Source organism: Anabrus simplex, chromosome 1, assembly GCF_040414725.1.
Source record: "Anabrus simplex isolate iqAnaSimp1 chromosome 1, ASM4041472v1, whole genome shotgun sequence".
Taxonomy (NCBI): Eukaryota; Metazoa; Arthropoda; class Insecta; order Orthoptera; family Tettigoniidae; genus Anabrus; species Anabrus simplex.
The window spans coordinates 1577336332-1577354131 of NC_090265.1; the positions used below are offsets into that span (position 1 = coordinate 1577336332).

At 38.9% G+C, this 17800-nt stretch overlaps 1 protein-coding gene across 1 annotated transcript in view; it reads right to left on the reverse strand.

Moving 5' to 3' along the window:
* Positions 1-3972: 3972 nt before the first annotated feature.
* Positions 3973-17800, reverse strand: part of LOC136858552 (ATP-binding cassette sub-family F member 1) — a 133043-nt gene continuing 119215 nt past the window's right edge. The window contains exon 11 of the mRNA XM_067138171.2: positions 3973-4453. Coding sequence (XP_066994272.2) covers positions 4266-4453 — 188 coding nt within the window. The 3' untranslated portion in view covers positions 3973-4265. The remainder of the gene's footprint in view (positions 4454-17800) is intronic.

Consider the following 17800-nt stretch of genomic DNA (forward strand, 5'->3'; position numbering starts at 1 on the left):
TAATATGTAAAGTATTGACAGGGCGGAGAAGTGTTTCATACAAATTGTGTATCGGCAGCCGCTTGTACCTGACGTTAAGTAAAAGTAACAGTTTTATAGGCAGCAGGAAAATGTCCTGATGGATCCGTCGTATAGTAGAGATGCGTGGAACAGGTATTTTTCAGCAAATTTTCAACAGGTTCTCATTGATATTATGATGCCAATTTTAATTAATGGTTAAACCCACGGAAATAAAAAATAATTGTGCAGCTGCAAAAAGTACGGCATAACTAAAGCCAATGTTCGGCATTGACGTGAAGACAATGATAGTCAAAAAATGTGTACTGTACAAGAAAGGCATTCATGTGATTTTACAAAATACTTTTTAAGTCTGATTTAATGTTTTTGAAGGAAAAGGTGCGGGTCGTCTTGCATTCAGGGTTTTCTTGGATTTGGAGAAATAGGGTACATCAAAATTCATTTATCATTGTTTTGAAATGCAAGTAGCTGGGTCCTGATTTTATCCCTAGCCATGTCTAGTAAAAGGACGGCGACCACTGCCCTCTGAGACGTTGCTGCATAGTGTGGCCCAGGTCATGACTAGAGACAGCCATGATCTGATGCATAGTGGATGGCACGTGGACAGTGTATGTTCCTGAAGTCAGGGGCGGTTAACCGTAAGTGCATAAAGCAATGGGAAACCACTGCACAAGCTTGAGTGAAACTGTAAGTACTGAACATGAGCTTTGGAACCCAAGATATGGCAAGAGAGGGGAATGGCTGCAGAGCATCTCACATCGTCATCTAACAAAATCTTTACAGGAAAGTGTTTAAATGAGGGACCTGGAATATAAAAATGTTGCTAAGAATGAGAAAACTGGATGAGGTCAGAATTGCTATGCAAGAAACAGCACCCGATATTGCGAGACGAGGGGGTGAAGGAAACGGAGACTTCCATTCAGACAGACTCAAAGTAATGCACAGTGGTAATGAACAGCTGGGAATGAATACAGTTGGTATTATCTTGCAAAGAAAATGGCCCAACAAAGCGATCAACACGTATCACGTAAGTGACAGACTGATGATGATCAATGTGAAAGCCACTCCAGTTAATCTGGTGATCATTCAGGAATACTGCCCACCAACACAAAGTTCTGATGAAGAGGCAGAGGTAGTCTATGAAGAAATTGAAAGCTCCAGGTCCAGTGCACAGCAACTACAATCTTGTAGAAGGGCACAGGAACTACAATCTTGTACAAGACAATTGTAACATTAAGCTGAGGAAGAATATGATACTGATCCAATATAAATAGAACACAAAGAGTTTAAAGAACACTGATAAAAAGTAGGTCTATGAAAGGAAAACTAATCAAGGTAGCAGACTCTCTTCACGACAGTGTAAATTGAAAGACTGCTGAAGAAGTACTTGGAAAGAAAGGGTTTGAGCCAAGGAAGTTATGGATGAACATGAAATCATAAACCTTTTTCACGAGATGTAAAGAGAGGTAAGTAGGGAATACAGAAAGGTACAAAGAAATTAGAAATCAGATGAAGGAGATATTTGAAATTATAGAAAACATTATCAGAAGGAAAGTAGAAAAGGCATATTCCAATATCAGAGCTCTACAACACAAACACAGAACAGAAGTTGCATTGAGCATTTGAAGCAAAAATATTGTATGTAACCAAGTTAATATTATGAATTTCCAATAACCTTCTCTGCTTGCTTGAAATATGACAAAAATCTTTTGAGTTTCGTTTTAATTCACTGTCAATTATCAAGTATGCATATAAATTCCCTGGATGTTTGAGCCCTTTTGTTCTAAAATGCAGAAACCATTGTCTAATTGACATGTGGTACAATATACACTTTTAACATAAGGTAAATTCAGATGACAAATCATGGTGGTACTTAGTGATGACTGATGACATCTACGAACCTATCCAATATGAAGTTTTGAAATATGTCACGTTATTCCTAACAATGTTGTAAGAGAAGTCCCTAGGAATCCATGAGCTATAGATGATGTATTTTATCAGCCAGTATGGAATAATTTGGGAGTTGGTTTCTAAAAAAAAATCAGGATTAAAAAATACAAAGCTGATAGGTATTTCTTTGCAAGCTATGAGAGGATATGTGGTAGATTAAATAAAAACTGTCACATTGTATACTTGTAACCTAGTTTGCAATCTTCCAGACTTAAGGTTTTAGTTTTCTTTCATCAATTACATATTCTGCAATCAGAAAACATACAACAGATGAACGTTTCAACTTAGTATGTTCCAATGCAGTAACTGTGTCTGAAGCAAATCCTAAGACGAGTGATTGTTCTGTAAATTTTAGTCAATAAACCATCCTATTCCGAATTTGGAATGTCAGCCTTACGTTCTTTCCTAAATGCAGATAAACATCTCAGTCTTAATCTCAAGTCACTCCTAGGCCCTCTACTACATCATTGAACAAACACTAAATCCACTCAAATGGGCAGATGGTTTAGTTTCATGGAAACCTACAAAAGTTTGAGCTTGAAGAATAAATTAAAGTCGCATATTCACAACAGCATCTGCAATCTTCAACAGCCCTCACCCTGAGAAAAAATATCATCAATTTATTTCATTTCTGCTGTGATGTTACTAAGGCTTTTCACTAGAAATGATTATTTCTGAAAAACATTACAAAACTGCACCAATATACTGATTATGGGTAAAGTACAGGATCTGGCAAAAAGATCTGACGGTTTTAGATTGGCTGTAGCTTCACTTAAGAAAGGTGCACGCAGACAGGAGAGAAGGGGATGAAATCCACTTTTCATGCCATTTTATTTGTGATGAAGCTGTAGAATGCTATGCATTGGGTGTTTGCTGTGGAGACATTTTTTAAGATTGATAACTCTGTAACTGTTACGCAGCAAAGATTCCGGCAACATTTCAATGTGGGTCAACACGGCTGAGTTCCCAGCCGCAACATGATATTGCTGTAGGTTAACAATTTTGAAACAACTGTATCGTCATCCAAACTGAAATCAATAGGAAAGCCAGGAACCGTCGGTACGCCTGACAACATCCAGGCAGTGAGGCAAGCATTTCAGAACAGCCTTGAACATTCATCACCCCCTCATTCCACTACTCTGCATCTTTCTGAATGATCGGCTAGGAGAATCCTGCATAAAGATTTAAAGGCCAACCCCTATAAAATGGAGCTACACAGAAGTCGAGCCCTTTTAACTGCAAAGACTGAAGAGCTTTCTCAGTGATAATGCTGGAAATGATGAGGGATGACATGATTATCATGACGAGTGATGAGATACATTTCCACCTCTTCGGTTATGTACATAAGCAGAACTTGAGACTGGTCAGATATGAATCCACACATCCTGTACGAGCGTCCCCTTCACAATGAACGTGTGACGGTGTGAGCAGCTTTGAGATAATTCAGATCGCTACATTGCAATGTTAAGCAACTTTCTAGCACTGGAACTACACGGACATCATATTGATTCAGATCCACTTTGCTCGAGCACGATGGTATGACCCCCCCCCCCCCCCCCAAAGGCTTCAATGGCCATTTTAAGCCATATGTTTCCTGGACGTATCATTTTCTGTTGTAATGATGTTCCATGGCCTGCTCGTCTGCCCGATCTGATTGCGTGTGATTATTTTATTTGGGGCTATCTTAAAGGAAAAGTTTATAAGGTCTAACCCCGCACAACGAATGATCTAAAGGAAGCAATTCGGCATGAAATTTTGGCGATACCGGAAGATATGGTACAGCACGCTATGGGGAACTTCAGAATCAGACTCGAGGAGTGCGTGAGAAACAATGAACATCATTTGGATGGAGGTGTTTTCAAAACTTAATTGCTGTTCCAAGACATTTCATCATGGTTATTATTAAATTGCAACAATGTTTCTTTTCATTGAATGTATAAATATCAACATACATTTAAGTATTTCTTTAATTTTGAAAACGATCACATCTTTATGCCAGACCCTGTATGTTAATAATAAAGGGGCACAAAGAAAAACATATTTAAAACTTTGTAAAATTCATTGATTCCAAATTACAGTCTAACGACATTTTTAAAATAGGTATATGAAGATAACTTTAATTGGAAACACATATTTAACTATAACTGGTGAAGTAATATCCAGGAAGAAGAGTAGATATAACATAGTACTAATACTGCCATAAATAAATAATTCAAACTTAATATACAAGAAAATCTGGACTTGTTTAATTTTATGTATTCCATATTTTAAAGTAGAAGATTCGCACCCTATACAGATTACTGGGCTACAGCAGCATTGGCTGCTATACTAGGATTATTGATAACTTCACCCAGACTATCCAGCAATTCTTTCCTATAATCATCAAAGTCACCATCTACTTCATTGATAGTCTGGTCTTCTATAACCCACAGGGTACAATCTGTTTCTCTAATAAGTCGCTCGTCGTGAGAAACTATGATGACACCTGTAAACAAAACATAAGATTAACAAATATGAAAAACAGAAATCTGGCAGCAACAAATGAGAGAATACAACAAGAAAAGTGGATTTAGGATTTTTAACTCTCAGCATGCCAAGTAGGATCTGACTGTATCATAATAAAAAATAATAAAGCATTAAATGCAACAATTGCAAAACAAGTTCTATTGGACGTACAGGCAGAAACTTCATAATCCGCTACAATGAACACTTAATCACAATAAAACATAACCACTTTTCATAAGTAGGTCAGCATATCGAAGAATTCAAACACAGGTTTATGGACATCGAGAATGATATGGAAATATTAAACATAAATTCTAAGGGCCCCCTGCTTAACATAACTGAAGATTTCTACATTTCCCTAGACCAATACGCTAATCCTAACTACAATATAAATGAGATTACAGATAAAACCAATATCTTCTTTAACAAAGTTATTCCCGCCCTAAAAAATGATTACCTCAAAATAGTAAATAAACAGAACACAGCACGTTCCAAAAAAACCCGCCGAATGATACGCTTAGCTCCACCCCTACCTCCACAATAGCCATTCCCCCTAGCCCTCCATCCATACCCCTCACTACAGCGATCATAAGTCCAAGGCGAACACGTAGCAGTACACAGTGAGCTTTCAAACAGAACGTCACCCAACCACAACAACAGTAAGTACAATTCACTTTCACACACAACATTAGGCATTCCATCAAACTTACAACACATTACTTATATCAGTTTATCTTCTACAGATAACCATAGCACCGGTACGCAAATATAGACAAGGACGAAGTTACCACTAACAAGCCAAATTCAACCAAAATCCATAAAACCAAGACTTCACCATCTGTTTCAAACTTTTAAGAACAAGTTTACAGCTGAGCCACATATTGTCTTTGTCCACAATAATGGACCATTTAATGACTTGTGTTTTATTATAAGCATACATGAAGACATCTTTTAGACAAATAGAACATTCTCAAGAACCTACATCACTGTTTACAAGCACAAAATCAACCAACATAAATATATTATTACAAGATATTAGAATCATTCTGTATTGACGGTTTTCACCTTTGTAAAGTGAAACATAAATATATGTGCACTAGACTAACGAGGAGGTCTGAAAAAGGAATATGCAAGATATGAACTTTTAAATTCACCAATTGTTTTATATACAAGTTTTCAGTGTTTTTAATGTGTTTAATGTGTACGTACAACTAGTTTTAAGCTAGGTTAAGTTTTTACAACCATATTTTAATCTCAAGAACAATTTTACTTTCACGAACTTACAAATGAAAAGACAATAATGTCAAACTCATATCCCTATTAGACATCCGGATGTGCTAATGGATAATATATAAGTAATAATAATAACAATGTAAACGTTTCCACCTTTTCAATACTACAATATATTCACAAAATTATAAATTACACGGTACTAGTTTCGACCCATCTAGGGGTCATCATCAGCCGTATTGGAGCAAAGATCATTTGTGGAAACGTTTACGTTGTTATTATTATTACTTATATATTATTCTCAGTTCAATACGGATCAAAAACATGAAATTCATAACTATCAATGCTAATGGATGACATCTTTTTAGTAATACAAACCAATGCCTAATAGATGTAATATTATGATCTGTCAGCTGATGACCAAATGAATCGAAACTGGTACTGATGTAAGTCTATATTTACAATAAACAGTATTGATAAGGAGGAATTTCTTTCTTATCCATAAACATGTAATCAGACAATACGGACATGAAACTCATAAATAATGATACATAATGAAATTCGTAACTTATGAGGTGCACTGATGGCAGGCATGTCCAAACATGTGCAACAGTTAGTCCGAACAATGACACTGATCATACCAGCACCAGAAATGCACGAATATTGCACACAGGACTACATCAGTTCCTAATATTTTCCACATTGTACAAGTAGATTTCAAAGAATTTTACAGACTTTTTTCTCTTTCCGCGTAGGAGGAACCGCATTATACAAACATTATAACGCCATAAGCTTCACTGGGGACAAGAAAAAAAATTCTGTAGCAGAGAAGTTTCAGCTTTATTCAAGTTCCACTTTGAGCATGTTTTGCTGTATTAAAAAAGATAAAGACACTGCACTGTGAGATAAAAGAGTTGGGCAATTTTTGTAGAAGAATTTGCAAGATCAACTGGTACTCAGAGGGTTAAAGACCATAAAGAAATCATAATTTAGCATCCATTACATCAAACTTATCATCAAATACTAAGTTTTATCAATCATCACTCATATGCTCTTGTAACTTGCTATACCATGGGACACACTATTTGTATGTAAAACTTCAGCGCACAAAATAAAAGTGACCCCTCTGAGTACATCAAAAAGTTAAAAGATTTGAGAGTTACCCTGGGGTAACTACCAGAAATACCTTAACTATAACAATCAGAGACATGATAATGTAGCTTTTGGGCTTTTACCAGGCCAAGAAAACAAGGAGAAATTTTTTACGTTTTGCAGAGACCTAGCTTCGCGTCTTCAGAAGAAAAACTCGTCTGTTCACAAGGAAGACTGCTCTAATAATGAAAGTTTGAATTTGAGAATACTTCACCATTTGCCTGTTGTAAGCGGTACTAGTACTCACATTCATCACTTGATGGCTCAACGTACGCTAACCTTTCTAGTGGAAAATGACATGCAATCTTTGCTCCAATCTTAATTGCCTTCTCTTAAGTGTTTTCAAAGAACATGGAAATATAAACATTTTGCTTGAGAAATGATTCCAATTCCTTATTTCTTGTCCTATGAATGATATTTGCCCCAATTTGTCCCCTTGAATTTCAACGTTATCTTCATATTAACTTTCCTACTTTTAAAAGCTCCATTCAAGCTTGATCGTCTATTAGCACATTGACGACCGGCCCTGGAGATCTCCATAGTACTGAAGCCACCGGTTGCTGACGGGCCCCAGAGATCTCCGTTTTTACGCATGGGCATCATTTTGTAGTTTGTTGTGCTATCTGTTGGCTATAATTTTAACTACAGTACTTCCAATCATGTCATGGAGTAGAGGGATCGTAGATTTTAGTGTCAATGTATTTTTTCAATTGTACGATTTTTGTAGCCATGGAAACTTCAAATATACACGGATGTTTTTACGCGCTGAGAATCACTGTACAAGATGGCACACCCATGGCAATATGCCCTATGTGACGACAAAGTATTTCAACCTTTATATGCAGATTCATTATCTGATGTGCCACATGGGTGATGAGCCCTGAGAATTCTCGTAGTTTCTCAGCTGAGAATAGGTGTCGGGCTACGAGAATTCTCACTTTTATGCACCTTGTATTTACTTGATTATTGATGGAATTGTGGGCGAGATTATGAGTTCCAAACTGTGTAGTCATGGACTATAAATTATCGCTGCAATCTTTCTTTCTTTAAACCTTCAGTATTTAACAAAATAATGTTGGATACGTAGAGCTATTCCCTGGAGCTCCAGCGCAGATGTCAACATGGCGCAGCACATTCAGTTGACGACTGCTACCGATAACTGTCATTAATTATGTACAGAGCGGTAATAATAGGTACCAAATGACAGTAAATAAAATATTTTTAATAATTAACGACTAACACTAACCGGGGAGTAACCATCAAGAGAAATCCTTGCATACTTGAAAACAATGAGTACATAAATGGCACAAATACGGTGTTCATACTACATTGCGCTTAGAAAGACTTAAATGGAGCCACAAACAGTATTGCTTTGAAAAGTATCACAATGTATAGACCACAAAGAAACTTAGCAAGTACATGTTTCAAGTTTGTGGTCGATTTCTTTAATACGTTTCGAGTTACAGTAGTTTGAGTGCAGCAGTGTAATTTCTTTCTTGGAGGCTTGAACTATCCGGTCTACATGGGGTAGCAGCCTCCGTTCGGAGCCCGTCGTCAACGTGTTGATGTCATTCAACGCCACCTCTCCACTGACAGCCCGGAACATACTACTTAGTTGAGCAGATCGTCTCCTTATTCCAAAATATTCCCACCCCAAAGTTTGCAACATATTCGTAGTACTACTCTTTTGTCGGAAATCACCAAGAACAAATCATGCTGCTTTCCTCTGGTCTTTTCCAGTCCTTGTATCAAGTAATCCTGGTGTGGGTCCTGTAAACTGGAACCATACTCTAACTGGGGTCTTACCAGTGTCTTGTACACCCTCTCCTTTATATCCTTACTCATCATCATGATCATGATCATCATCATCATCATCGACCATCTCCAGTTGCCTGGGTGTGGTGTACGAGCCCCCTCCGTCTTTGTTCATGAAACACTATTCTCTCGTAATCTTCTTCCAAACTTTGTTCTCTCCCCTCGACATCTTTCTTCACCAGATCGGTCCATTTTTCTCTGGGTCAGCCCACTTGTCTTTTTCCATTCACTTCTCTTTCATATTCTCTTCTTGCAGTCTTGCTTGCACTCATCCTTCTTACATGGCTAAACCACTTCAGTCTTGCTTTCTGGATCCTCTGTAGTAGAGAATCTCCTAGTCCCACCTCCTTTCGGACCTTTTCATTCCTAAACTTGTTCTTCCTGGTCTTCTATACCATGGTGCGTACGAAGTTCATTTCTGCAGCTTGGAGTTTTGAGTTGTTTTATCGCTTACATCCTTACCACAACCCTTAAATGCCCTCATAACCACGTGAAGAGATCTGTATCCTTTCTTTACAACCTTGTTAATGTGATTACCCGAATGAAAATCATTCCTTTTATTAACACCTAGGTACTTGCAGAAATCCCCATGAGGTACTATCACCGCAACAACAAAGTAATTAAAAGTAAGAGGACTTTTCCTCTTGGTAAAACTTAAAAACTGACTTTTCAACCTGTTGTCTGCTGATCATCTCACACCACTGTCAAGATATTTTTGTAGTCTCTCACAATCCTCTGACTTATTATACTGTATCCACAAAAAACCTTACCTGTGATTCCAATTCCTTACTACTATCATTTATATATATATATATATTCATTAAAGGAATTTAACAGGGAAACTATCATCAAATATGTGGTTTGATGGTGTTAGGAGTGATAGGGGATAAGAAGATCAATGCTAGGACTTTTTCCAGGTACAATGGTGGCCATTTATTTCTTTGACTAGAGTATTGGTAATTAAACCAATAGTAGAAAGCTGGGCACAATTTCTGTGCAGATGATATTAGATACGAAGTGCAGTCATGATGACATTGTAGGGGACAAGGCATGTTGGTGGTGTTTTTGGTGAAAGTGACAGCAGGTCTTCCAGTGGTTGTGTTCAAAGGGAGAAAGAGCCAGAAAGAGATGGGGAAAGATGTTGCTTATGGCTGATTCCAGAAAATAGTCCACCCAAGTTGGAAAAAGTAAAACTCAACAATTTGTTTTTATTATAGATAAAACATGACATTTTATTAATTTTATGACATGTATTAATTTATTAATGTCTTTCAGTTTTTGATTGTGTGCTTAAATGAACCTTTATGTAGAGGCTAAATTCATTTGATATTTCTCAATAGTTTCAGGAATTCCTATTTATTATGATGAAAAGTTACGAAAATATATATTTTTAAGTTGATTTACGTCGCACCGACACAGATAGGTCTTACGGCGACGATGGGAGAGGAAAAGCCTAGGAATGGGACGGAAGCGGCCGTGGCCTTAATTAAGGTACAGCCCCAGCATTTGCCTGGTGTGAAAATGGGAAACCACGGAAAACCATATTCAGGGCTGCCGACAGTGGGGTTTGAACCCACTATCTCCCGGATGCGAGCTCACAGCTGCACGCTTCTAACCGCCAGCCAACTCGCCCGGTATGAAAATAATTATAGTAAATGTTAATTCTAATGCTCTTTTTCTTCGCAGTAAAGTACTTATTTAGGTTATTAACAGTTTATATAAGGTGTAATAAAGTGACAAATTTATTGCTATAAGCCATGTAAACACACGACAAAAAAGGTATAAAAGTTTCTGTAGACGAAAAGTGCGTGGCTCAATATGAATAAAACTTAGTAGTATGCAAAGCCAATACTGCACACTCTTTCAAACTGCTATATCATTCGTTTAAAATTTCAAACTGATTAATACAAAGCTGATAGTGAAATATGTCACATGTTTACAGCGTTCTTGCGAGCAGGTGACCGGGAAGTTCCCCGCTGCCCACAGGATTCAGTTTGTGTGTCACACTCACTTGTAAAGGCCGTATTTTAGAATAGCAATCAGTGTTTGCAATGAGGTGATGTTTAATAATGCTGCTTACTCACAAGGAACGTTGTAAATGGTATCACGAGAAGAAAGACGACACCTACCCAGTTAAGTGTACACCGCCAACAGGTACAAGAATCGGTAACGAACTACTTTCATCCATCTAAGACATTTGTTAATAGCATAATCTTGATCATATTACTTGTCGCTGTGATTTTCTCTAGCAATTAGACATTCCAGCCGTCTACGAATAGCCATCTTGGAAGGCTATTATCTTAGATTTCCCATTTTACCGGCCAACCAATCTCCGGTAAAATTTTAAACCAAGATAATACTTGTTATCCGAAATAATGTTGTTGGTGAATGCAAACTTAACTGTTATCTCGGATTACGTAGCATTAAACTAAGATAAAAACCAACTCCACGAACTTGTAATTTAGGAGAGGATTCTAGTACCATATCTGAAGTACTTAATTGATTATTGCTTGGTCGGAGGAGCTGTACCAGATGAATGGAGAGTTGCTATAGTAGCCCCTGTGTATAAAGGAAAGGGTGATAGACATAAAGCTGAAAATTACAGGCCAGTCAGTTTGACATGCATTGTATGTAAGCTTTGGGAAGGCATTCTTTCTGATTATATTAGACATGTTTGTGAAATTAATAACTGGTTCGATATAAGGCAGTTCAGTTTTTGGAAAGGTTATTCCACTGAAGCTCAACTTGTGGGATTCCAGCAAGGTATAGTGGATATCTTGGATTTAGGCGGTCAAATGGACTGTAATAAATTATTATATTTAAAAAAAAAAAAAAAAAACCACCTTTGCAATACACAAAATCCTTATATTTAGGATGAAACCATTTAATTTTTCTTCTTTTACAGGATACACCCGATTTAAATTTCGCCTACTAGATCAGTAATTCTCCGTTAGGAGACCAATGTCAACACATTACTGCACAAAATAATGTCTGAAACACAACGCGAGGAATCCCATAAAGGCTAATTCACGTCGATCTAGACGACGTTTTATCATCAGTGAACTTCGTTTTTCAACCATCATATGTGATTGCAGCATTCCTCATCATGATTATTCTTAAAAAACAACATCATAGTTTCTAATAAGAGCTCACCCTGATATGAAAAACTATTTTCATCATAAACAGTCTAATGCAATCGAGAGTAGATATAATGGACGATTTTTAAGAACATCTAATCACTACATACTATTTTAACATTTTAAGTCATCCATTCCATTTTACATTTTAAGCAATTTTAATGATCAATTTTTGTTTTAATAGACACATATAATCTTATTGATTATTTTTAAAGTGTTAAATTCATATATTTTTATCAATGTATATTAGCCTATATGGGATTTCTCACGTTGTGTTTCAGACATTATTTTGTGCAGTAATGTGTTGACATTGGTCTCCTAACGGAGAATTACTGATCTAGTAGGTGAAATTTAAATCGGGTGTATCCTGTAAAAGAAGAAAAAGGGGGGGAATAATATGTGTGTCAGCTATTGGAAATTTAAAGACTGTAGCACTGTAAGGAGATGATAACGGAAAACGCTTACCCGTGTGTGAATTGGTCCCTTGGTTCTTTACTGAGGTTTGATGGTAACTGACTTACTGCTGCGTGTGTTGTACGAATGCGGTCGTGGAGACGGGGAAGGTAGCGGCGAGGGGAAGGGAGGCGGGACATTACGCGAGTTGTTGGCCAATGGGGAGGATGCAGTGGTAGGAGGCGTTGTGGGTGTGGCTACTGTTGCTGCTGTTACTACAGGAGGATTGAAAGCATGTTTATAATGGAAAATCTTCATGAAATTATTAGCATTAATTCCGAATTTAGCAATTAGTTTGGGGATTTGCTCAATTATGGGGCTGTTAATGTCCGAGAAATCATTTAAATTACTATTTTTATTAAAGTATTGGTCCAAAAAATGTAAGCATTTTCACACCCGGTCATTAAACTGCTTTTATTTACGTATTTAAGTATTTGCATATCTTGATCGATAGTACTGAAATTATGCCCTGTGTCCCTCATATGAATACTCATAGCGGAATGCTTTTTGTGTTTCAGGGCATTATAATGTTCTAAATACCTTATTCTAAAACTGCGGCCGTTTTGCCCTATATAAGAAAAATTGCACTGTGTGCATTTGAGTCTATATATTCCCGAGTTTGAGAATTTGTCGTAAATTGTATTAACAGAGTTGGAATTGAAAAAAAAGATATTACGGTTGGTGTTACGAGTTCGGTATGCAATGTTAATATTGTGCTTATTTAATGGTTTAGTGACATTGTGAATAGCTGGGTTGGTGAAAGTAAAACTAGCGAAATTTGTTTTTTTGGTTTTTTCGGGAACTAGTGTAGTTGAACTCTTTAATCTAATTTTACCTATGATTCTGGTGATCATATCAGGTTTAAAACCATTCGTCACGGCTAGTTCTTTGATGAAACTTAGTTCTTTTTCTCGATTAGCTTTAGAAAGAGGAATGTTCATGGCCCTGTGAATCAAGCTGTAAAATGTAGCTTGCTTATGGGAGTGAGGGTGCAAGGATTTGCTTTTTATTGTTGTAGGAGCGGCAGATGGTTTCCTGTAAATCTGGTAAGTGAACTTATCTTTATCTCTAGTCAAAGTTAAATCTAAAAAGTTTAAGGAGTTGTTGATCTCATCCTCTTTAGTAAACTGAATACTAGGGTTAAGGTTGTTAAGAAGCCTGAGTACGTTGTCGCTATTATTCAATTGTTTACCTATGATTACGAACGTATCATCCACAAATCTCAGCCAGAGATTTACGCCGTTAATTTTATTAATTATTAATTTGGTTTCCATATCGTCCATAAAGATGTTGGCAAGAATGCCGGAAATTGGGTCGCCCATTGCTAATTCTTTTTGATGATATATTTTATTATTGAATGTGAAATAGTTATTGTTACGTACAAATTTCAATAAATTAATAAAATCGTCTATTTCATATCTGCTTAGATTGTTATGTTTCATAAGGTTAGATTTTACTATATTAATTGTGTCAAATACGGGTTTGTTCGAATACATGTTAGTAATATCATAAGATACCATAACGTGATTATCTGTTAGCTTGAATGTGGACAATTTGTTACATTCTTTTGTGATATACACCAGGATCATGGCTCTGACCTACCAATGATTTATGTTATCTATGGCTGATGATGCTCACTAAGATTGAGCAAAAGATGTCCAATTTGTAATTAAATGGTTTCATCCTAAATACACTGACTGACAGAGCAAATGCAACACCAAGAAGGAGTGGTTCGAAAGGGATGAAAGTTGGGGAAAAAACAGAGACGGCACGGACGAATAATTGATGTTTATTTCAAACCGATATGCCGGTTACACAATGCGCACGGCATCGACTCAGTAGGATGTAGGACCACCGCGAGCGGCGATGCATGCGGAAACACGTCAAGGTACAGAGTCAATAAGAGTGCGGATGGTGTCCTGAGGGATGGTTCTCCATTCTCTGTCAACCATTTGCCACAGTTGGTCGTCCGTACGAGGCTGGGGCAAAGTTTGCAAACGGCGTCCAATGAGATCCCACACGTGTTCGATTGGTGAGAGATCCGGAGAGTACGCTGGCCACGGAAGCATCTGTACACCTCGTAGAGCCTGTTGGGAGATGCGAGCAGTGTGTGGGCGGGCATTATCCTGCTGAAACAGAGCATTGGGCAGCCCCTGAAGGTACGGGAGTGCCACCGGCCGCAGCACATGCTGCACGTAGCGGTGGGCATTTAACGTGCCTTGAATACGCACTAGAGGTGACGTGGAATCATACGCAATAGCGCCCCAAACCATGATGCCGCGTTGTCTAGCGGTAGGGCGCTCCACAGTTACTGCCGGATTTGACCTTTCTCCACGCCGACGCCACACTCGTCTGCGGTGACCATCACTGACAGAACAGAAGCGTGACTCATCGGAGAACACGACGTTCCGCCATTCCCTCATCCAAGTCGCTCTAGCCCGGCACCATGCCAGGCGTGCACGTCTATGCTGTGGAGTCAATGGTAGTCTTCTGAGCGGACGCCGGGAGTGCAGGCCTCCTTCAACCAATCGACGCGAAATTCTTCTGGTCGATACTGGAACAGCCAGGGTGTCTTGCACATGCTGAAGAATGGCGGTTGACGTGGCGTGCGGGGCTGCCACCGCTTAGCGGCGGATGTGCCGATCCTCGCGCGCTGACGTCACTCGGGCTGCGCCTGGACCCCTCGCACGTGCCACATGTCCCTGCGCCAACCATCTTCGCCACAGGCGCTGCACCGTGGACACATCCCTATGGGTATCGGCTGCGATTTGACGAAGCGACCAACCTGCCCTTCTCAGCCCGATCACCATACCCCTCGTAAAGTCGTCTGTCTGCTGGAAATGCCTCCGTTGACGGCGGCCTGGCATTCTTAGCTATACACGTGTCCTGTGGCACACGACAACACGTTCTACAATGACTGTCGGCTGAGAAATCACGGTACGAAGTGGGCCATTCGCCAACGCCGTGTCCCATTTATCGTTCGCTACGTGCGCAGCATAGCGGCGAATTTCACATCATGAGCATACCTCAGTGACGTCAGTCTACCCTGCAATTGGCATGAAGTTCTGACCACTCCTTCTTGGTGTTGCATTTGCTCTGTCAGTCAGTGTATAAGGATTTTGTGTATTGGAAAGGTGTTTTTTTTTTTTTATATAATAATTTATTACTCTGAAATCCAATACGGTTGTAAAATGAGATTTATAACTTGTAACAAATGGACTGTATCGCGATTGACCTGTCTAAAGCATTTGATACGGTGGACCATGGGAGACTATTGGCAAAAATGAGTGCAATTGGACTAGACAAAAGAGTGACTGAATGGGTTGCTGTATTTCTAGAAAATAGATTTAAGAGAATTACGAGTAGGTGAAGCTTTATCTGACCCTGTAATTATTAAGAGGGGAATTCCTCAAGGCAGTATTATCGGACCTTAATGTTTTCTTATATATATAAATGATATGAGTAAAGGCCTCCTCTGCGAACCATGTGACCTTGCCGCGGTGGGGAGGCTTGCGTGTCCCAATGATGCAGATAGCCGAGCCGCAGGTGCAACCATATCGGATGGGTATCTGTTGAGAGACCAGACTAACGAATGGTTCATCGAAAGGGGGGTAGCAGCCTTTCGGTAGTTGCAAGGGCGGCAGTCTAGACGATTGACTGATATGGCCTTGTAATAATACTCAATATGGCTTAGCTGTGTTGGTACTGCTACACGGCTGAAAGCAACGGGAAACTACAGCCGTAACTAACTCCCGAGGACATGTAGCTCTCTCTGTATGAATGATGGACTGATGATGGCTTCCTCCCGGGTAAAACATTCCAGAGGTAAACTAGCCCCCCATTTGGATCTCCGGGTGGGGACTACACGAGAGGGGGCGATCATCAGGAAGATGGATACTGACATTCTACGAGTCGGAGCGTGAAATGTTAGAAGTTTGAATTGTTGTGGTAGGTTAGAGAATCTGAAAAGGGAGATGGATAGGCTAAAGTTAGATGTAGTTGGTATAAGTGAAGTACGATGGCAGGAAGAACAGGATTTTTGGTCAGGCGACTACCGAATTATCAACACAAAATCAAACAGGGGAAATGCAGGTGTTGGTTTAATAATGAATAAGAAAATAGGGCAGCGGATAAGCTACTATGACCAGCATAGTGAAATAATTGTCGTCGTCAAGATAGAAACCAAACCAATGCCCACCACAATAGTGCAGGTCTATATGCCTACTAGTTCAGCGGATGATGAAGAAATTGAAAGAATATATGAGGAGATAGAAGATTTAATACAACATGTAAAAGGTGATGAGAATCTAATTGTGATGTGAGATTGGAATGCAGTGGTAGGCCAAGGAAGAGAAGGTAGTATAGTAGGAGAATTTGGATTGGGACAAAGGAACGAAAGAGGAAGTCGGCTGGTTGAATTCTGCACTGATCATAATTTAGTCCTTGCCAATACTTGGTTCAAACACCACAAACGACGGCTGTATACATGGACGAGACCTGGAGACACTGGAAGGTATCAAATAGACTTCATTATGATTAGGCAGAGATTCAGAAACCAGGTGTTGGATTGCAAAACTTTCCCAGGAGCAGACGTGGACTCTGACCACAACTTGTTGGTCATGAAATGCCATCTGAAGTTGACGAAATTGAAGAAAGGAAAGAATGCAAAAAGATGGGATCTAGACAAGTTGAAAGAAAAGAGAGTGAGGGATTGTTTCAGGGAACATGTTGCACAAGGACTAAATGAAAAGTCTACAACACTATAGAGGAAAAGTGGAGAGTCATGAAAAATGAAGTCAGTAGGGCTGCTGAAGAAATGTTAGGAAGGAAGAAAAGATCAACTAAGAATCAGTGGATAACCTGATCGATGAACGACAAAAATATAAGAATGCTAGAAATGAAGAGGGCAGAAAAGAATACAGGCGATTAAAGAATCAAGTGGATAGAAAGTGCAAGGTAGCTAAGGAAGAATGGCTGAAGGATAAGTGCAAGGATATCGACGGCTGTATGGTCCTGGGAAAGGTAGATGCTGCATACAGGAAAATCAAGGAAACCTTTGGAGAAATGAAATCTAGGTGTATGAATATTAAGTGCTCAGATGGAAAGCCACTTCTAGGGAAAGAAGACAAAGCAGAAAGATGGCAGGAACATATCCAACAGTTGTATCAAGGTAAAGATGTAGATAATTTTGTTCTGGAACATGAACAGGCTGTTGATGCTGATGAAATGGGAGACCCAATTTTGAGGTCAGAGTTTGAAAGAGCTGTGAGTGACCTAAATAGGAACAAGGCACCTGGAATTGATGACATTCCCTCTGAATTACCGACTGCCTTAGGAGAAACCAGCATGGCAAGGTTATTTCATTTAGTGTGCAAGATGTATGAGACAGGAGAAGTCCCATCCGATTTTCGTCAGAATGTTGTTATACCTATTCCCAAGAAAGCCGGTGCTGACAGGTGTGAAAACTACCGCACCATTAGTTTAGTATCTCATGCCTGCAAAATTGTAACGCGTATTATTTACAGAAGAATGGAAAAACA